Here is a 6,000-nt window from a genome sequence, read left to right as displayed (position 1 = left end):
GTAAATGTTTTCAGAAGAACACGTACTCAACTCGGGATGCTTATAGCTTATCTATTTACATGCAGAAAATTAATTATGGAGTAAAATTCAAGAATGTTCCCTGACCCACTACTAATTATGAACTTAGACAAAAATTAGCAATGATAAAAGATATTACTATTAATGTAATTGCTTTTAGCTGTAAAGTATTTATTTTATCTCCAAGAGCCTACAAAAGGCAAGGGGACAAAAAGAGGATTACATGGAAGGAGATAGTGCCAATATTTTAACTTGACATGTGTGGTCACACTCATTGTAGCATTCATGCAAGACAACCAATCCATTTGTCCACAGCCACACCTTTTTTCTCAAAAGAAAAACAATAAATCCCAATACTAATTATACTAACAAATGAATTCTTCCATAAGCCTAAATATCAGAAGAAAATATGCCACTGCTCATATGATTAATCTCTTAACTCTGATATAAAGCTGACCTACACCATAAGCAGATAAACCTTAAATTGGAAAATAAAGAAAAAGGAAAAATAATCCTAGTTGCTATGATGAGAGGTTGAAGCAGAAAATAAAGGAAGGTAAAGAAATAAATAATTTGGGTTAGGAGAAAGTGGGGTGAGGTGGGACAAGAATTGGAATAAGAAAAGCCAAATTAAAAGAACACAAGCATTGGCCGTGATATTAGCTAAGCATCATCATCATCATCATCAGTGAGTGTATATGAAAAACAACAAAGAGTTGACAGGTGAAGTGGGATTGAAAAGATTGACCTGCGTCTCCTCCATGCACCCTTTGGTTTTACAGCAAAATAAAATAAAATTACAGTGATTAGATTCTCCTTGTCGCTTATCCTCATCTCCCATGAAACCGCACTTCACATTGCTACCATTTGAAAAGCCTACAAAAAGAAACACAGACAAACACCCAACATAGGCCAGAGACCCAAAAACAGAATTAAACAACCATATAGTGATATGAGTAATCAACACTATGACTATTTCAACTGACAACCCCAGAAACAAAGTCATATCTCTCAGATTAGTTTTTAGAGTGTGGATCGTGTTTATCAGAAAACAAAAACCCAATCTACAGTGTCCACAGTCTCTTCTTCATTGCAGTTGAAATTAAATTCAATTATATTTCCATTTTAAATTGAAAATTCAAGGTAGCCACTAGCCAGACAGCTATATAACCAGCTACTCTAGCTCAAACATATTATATCTATATATAATAACAGTAATAGTGGTCTAGAGCTAGAACTAGAAGTCATGAGAGTGATGGTACATTGATGGGTCACATCCACCACCTTGCGAGCCATGACGGTTCATGGCTTCCCTCTGGCTGCTGCTATCATCGTCACCTATTTGTGGCGTGGCGCCGAGGTTCAGATACACCAGTCTCGAGTCCAAATTGCTGCTGGTGTGCGCTTCACTCATTGGTGGATAGATAGCAGTTGCAGAAGCAGAAGTGTTGGGGTTGTTAGTGTTGTCGTTGCTGCTGTTGTTAGCGTTGTTGTTGTGGTTGTTCCCTTCTTCACGAGACAAAACGAGAGCTGCAGATTGCACCAGCTCCAAGCAGAGCCTCAGCTTGTTGGGTTCAATGTGGGTCAGTCCGGGGACCGCCCCTTTGAAGAGGAAGTCCGAGGTTAGGGTTCTCAGGATGTCCAACGGGGTCACGCCATCCACGGTTCGCACGTTCGGGTCAGCGTGGTGATCCAGCAACACCGCCACCATCTCTGGGGATACCATCTCCGCCGCCACGTGAAGAGGAGTCTTCCCGGCCGGCCCGGCCGGGAAATTCACGTCCGCCGCGCCCAGCTCCAGCAGCGCCTTCACCACCTCCCTGCTGCAACTCTCCACGGCGTAGTGCAACGCCAGCGCCTCGTCCAGGTTCAGGCCCTCCCCCATCACCATGAGTTTAACGAGTTCCACGTCGGAGGAGTCGAGCGCGCGCCGCATCCGCCGGATTTTCTGATCCTCCATGTCGGCGGCCCCGAGGTCGGGGTGCGGGTGGCGGAGCGGCAGCATGGAGCGGCGCGCGAGGGAGGATTTGAGGCGGAGCTCCTCGATCTTGGCCACCACGTCGATGGGGAGGTGCTTGGCCAGCACCTCCGGCGGAAGTCCTGACTTTGCCACCAGGTGGGAGCACGTGCTCCACAGCTGCTGCATTTCCTGCTTTCGAGATGCTATCAACACTTTCATCACATCGTCGATTGAAGCTTTCTCCACCATGCTCGCAAGTTGTTTCTGTCCATCAACGAGTTCAAAGTAAGAGTTTTTATACCATAGTTCAAATGCAAAATTTAACTCTTTATTTTTCAAAAGTTTTTTAACAAAAATTCTACTCTCCTATTATTATGGTAATGCAAAAGTTTATTTCCTTAACCATTTTTAGAGGAGAGAAACAAGAAAAATTAAATAAAATTAACTACCCTACCCGTTGAAATTAGCCTATTTAAGTTTAAAAGAAATAATAGAGAAATTGTACGATGAATTTCATTTCAACACATTAACTTTGTGAATAAGTTAATTCCTACTTCTGAATAGATCAATTTAAAATTTTCTTGCTATCTTTTAATCTAAAAGTGTTTATTTAGAATTTCAGAAAATATATTATGCTAACATTAACCAATGTTTGGTAGAGTGGAGAGGATGAGAAATAATTACTTTTTGTTGTTTGTCTCTCAGGAAGAAGAGGAGGAGAAAAATGGCTGGATGCCTTCTCTTATTTAATTTAATCTTTATTTTTTCTATCTATTTTTTGTTTTCTCAACTTATTTCGTCCTTTATCTTTCCTCTAAATCAAGCATATAATTAATGTTAAGTTTTATCATACAAATTATCCTTGAAGTTATAGCTTTAATTACATAACAATATGAAAAATATTTATTAAATTATATGTAAACTTTATCTGATTATTAAATTTGCCCTTAAAATGGTTGGCAGTGAAAAACTGAAGAAACGAGTGTCAAAGAAAATGAGGAAATCATATAATTTATTTTTGGTTTAGAAAGAGGTTTAACTTGTTGAAACATTATGTAAGTTGGTTCTTAAAGTAAGAAAATATGCATTCGAACAAGTAATGTTTCAGGCAGAAAAGGATCAGGAAACTCAATCTATTTATAATGCCATGCAAACTGCCAGTTTATCAGAGAAAACAGCGGGTTGGTGAGTTTTCTATGAAGAGTTTTGGAAATTTTAAGATTGTTTTTGCTGCAAAATGAAAAAATAGAGGGAAGAGAAAATCTAATAATAGATATTTTGCTAAAGTAATGTAGGAGCAGCAAATTCTTTTAAGTTTTAATTAGCTTGTTCTCTTTTCACCCAAATGAGGAAAGGAAATGATTTGGAGTGCTCGCTATGGGGAAGACAAGATTGATGTATATTTATTTATTATCTTGATTTGGGAAATGCATCATAAAGGGTCAAGAATGTTTCTCAAATATACTACATGAAATCAAGAGTGTCAAGACATCAACTCGTAAATATAACCATACATAAACCCATGTTTTTACCTTAGTTTTCCCAAAATATTTTCGCATCCTCAAACAAAACCCAAACAAAAAACACCATGCAATGAATTAACCTTCGAAGAAACACAGTCACAGGAACAAGCAAGCACGAGAATAATCGATAGCTATGCAGTGGAACTCAAAGCTGAAGTCGTCACATTTCAGAGAGGGATGCTATCATGAGATCATATAAAAATAAAAAGCACAAATCTGACTCAAAAAACTTCACTCTCTCCATCAATCATTCATCATAAGGTAACAGTCTTGTAGAATCATCGAAAGGGAATGTTAAAATTAGTGTGAATAAAATAAAATAAAGCAGAAAAATCAAATAATCGAATAAAATATAACAAAACACCCCTTCCCAGTTTCCAAAGAGCAGACGCAGTAACTGTCCGAATTCCCAAAACCCAGAAAGAGAAAAACATAAGACTGGTATCAAAGAAGGAAGGAAACATGAGCATGTTTATGGAAAGAAGCAATAATAAGAAAGAAAAAACTTTAATTTATAGATAATTTTTTTTTTCTAAAATGTTTATACAGAAATTTTTTCTGAGGTAAACAAGCTTTATTTTATCTCTATAGAAGTGTTTAGGGTGAAACATGTCCTAAATCGCAGGAGCAGAGATGGGAGAGAGTGAGAGAAATGAATAAACCTGAGTGAGCAATGCAAGTTGTTCAACGCCGAAGTATCTGGCGGCGGCGAGGGTGTCGAGGGCGAGATCAACGGCGGAGGTGCAATGCGTGTGCCAGCACCCTCGCTCGCCGCAATTGGGTCTGGCCTCGTGCTTCTGCGGCACGATGGAGACTTGTCCACTGTACAGGAACTGCAGCAGCAGCAGGAAAACCTCGTACCCAACCGAGTTCACCGGGATCACGCCGGGGGGACGCGCAGCGGAGGCGGCGCCGGCTCGCGAAGCGGCGGCGGGGTCGAGGCCGGGTGGAGGGTCGGGGCCGCAGAAGAATTTGCGGAAGAAGAGGCTGCGCGCGGCCAAGATGCAGCGGTGGGCGTGGACGAGACGACCCTCGACTTGGAAAGTGACGTCGCTGAAGGCTTGGCCATTGATGAGAAGGTTGAGGTAGTCGAGAGAGAGAGATCTTAGGGAGTCTTCGAGGGACATGGCGATGGTGGTGATGATGATGATGATGATGATGGTGTTGATGGTACTGTGCGCGTGTAAGTGTGTTATCAGTAAGCAGCGTGAGTGAGTAGTGTTTCAACAGTTTAGGGTTGGTCCCTATCTATGATCTATGGCTATGAAAAGAACTTCTGAGAGAAAAGGGGTTAGGGGAAGGAGTGATTGAGATGAAATAGTAGAGAAGAGAGTGAGGGTGTTGGGGTGTTTTGTTTGATGTTGGTGTTGTTTTTGTTGAGGTCGATGATGCTACTGTTGCAGTTGTTGTTGATGTTGTTTTTATGGGATTCTCTGCTCCTGTGTTGAGTGTCTCTATTTTTCATAGATATTTCCCTTTTAGAGAGAGAGCAATTTGGGTGGCTGTTATGGGCGGCTGGGGTTTTAAAAAGCACTTCTCAATTTAACTATAAATATTCAAAATTTAAATTCCTTTCTTTCTTTTTTTTTTAATCTAATAATATGCCTATCTAGCTACCTCCTTGTGTGCATGAATGTGTACTATGAATAAACATAAATTAATGTGTATTATTACGTGTTCCGTATACGTACATCTTAAAGGAAATACGTACACGGACTACACAAGTTGCATACAGTGTTACTTAGGGATTCGAAATGTCTCAATACTTAGAGAGCTACATATTTATATATAAAATAACAATTTTGACTTAAAGAGGAAAAGATATACTTAACATGAAGTGATAGGGAAAAAAAACTATCAATACTGGTTAAATGATTAAAAATAATGAAAATAAATTATCACTGTTTAAGAAAGAAAACTCGACAAAGCATATCTTTGACTACTTCAGTTTGATAATTAAAAAAAAAAACATTTCATCTCCTATTGACTATATAAATGTATTCAGGGTTATCAAATATATGCTTACGCATCTTACAGCACCAAAACCAAGCTCAAACTTGTAAGATAACGGCAAAAGAGCAAACAGGTGCGTAGAAAGAAAAGAAAAACATGGTCTCGGGACAAATATTTATAGTCTTTATATACTTTCTTAATTATCCAGCTTGATTTATAATCGGTCAACCCACTTTAGGAATTGCTTACTTTATTTTTAATATTAATAGATCAATTGATTATGTAAACCAACAAAATAAGTAAAAGCTTGAGACTAATCTAATTTTGAACCTACTGAAAAGGTGAAAATCACGCTTCTAAAAAGTCATAGACATGTAATATATAAATTATTTCAAGATCAAATTTTTATTTTTAAATAATAATAACATAACAAATTTTAAAAAGTTTTGTTAACCAAATTAATTACACAATTATTTTAATCTTTTTTTTTGCAATTGGAGTATACAAGGACACATTGATTAGCACATTTTACTTTTTTTAATAAGA

General features: G+C 38.4%; 1 protein-coding gene and 1 long non-coding RNA gene across 3 annotated transcripts; one reads left to right on the top strand and one right to left on the bottom strand.

Moving 5' to 3' along the window:
• Window positions 1–648: 648 nt before the first annotated feature.
• On the bottom strand, window positions 649–5,016 carry LOC108324278 (BTB/POZ domain and ankyrin repeat-containing protein NOOT2). 2 transcript variants are annotated; one of them, XM_017557186.2, is made up of 3 exons: window positions 4,164–5,016; window positions 1,281–2,242; window positions 649–894 (listed from the first exon to the last, which is right to left on the bottom strand). In XM_017557186.2, the coding sequence occupies exons 1-3, from the start codon at window positions 4,626–4,628 to the stop codon at window positions 879–881; spliced, it is 1,443 nt and encodes a 480-aa protein (XP_017412675.1). In that variant the 5' UTR covers window positions 4,629–5,016; the 3' UTR covers window positions 649–878. The 2 variants fall into 2 exon arrangements, with proteins under 2 accessions (XP_017412675.1, XP_017412674.1); XM_017557185.2 differs by lacking the exon at window positions 649–894 and having other exon boundaries at window positions 1,088–2,242.
• Window positions 2,138–3,449, top strand: LOC128195990 (uncharacterized). The gene is made up of 2 exons (XR_008248018.1): window positions 2,138–2,263; window positions 2,684–3,449. It is a non-coding gene; the product is annotated as an uncharacterized LOC128195990 (long non-coding RNA).
• Window positions 5,017–6,000: the final 984 nt, after the last annotated feature.

The sequence above is a fragment of the Vigna angularis genome, chromosome 3 (assembly GCF_016808095.1).
Source record: "Vigna angularis cultivar LongXiaoDou No.4 chromosome 3, ASM1680809v1, whole genome shotgun sequence".
In the NCBI taxonomy this organism is placed as follows: Eukaryota; Viridiplantae; Streptophyta; class Magnoliopsida; order Fabales; family Fabaceae; genus Vigna; species Vigna angularis.
This window is presented reverse-complemented; position numbering and strand designations above follow the sequence as displayed.

What these genes read in the sequence shown, in the direction of transcription:
- LOC108324278 (XM_017557185.2), bottom strand. Translation starts at nt 4,628, where the DNA reads ATGTCCCTCGAAGACTCCCTAAGATCTCTCTCTCTCGACTACCTCAAC. An exon ending in AACTTGCATTGCTCACTCAG is followed by an intron (nt 2,243 to 4,163) that starts GTTTATTCATTT and finishes GTTGATGGACAG; the next exon opens with AAACAACTTGCGAGCATGGT.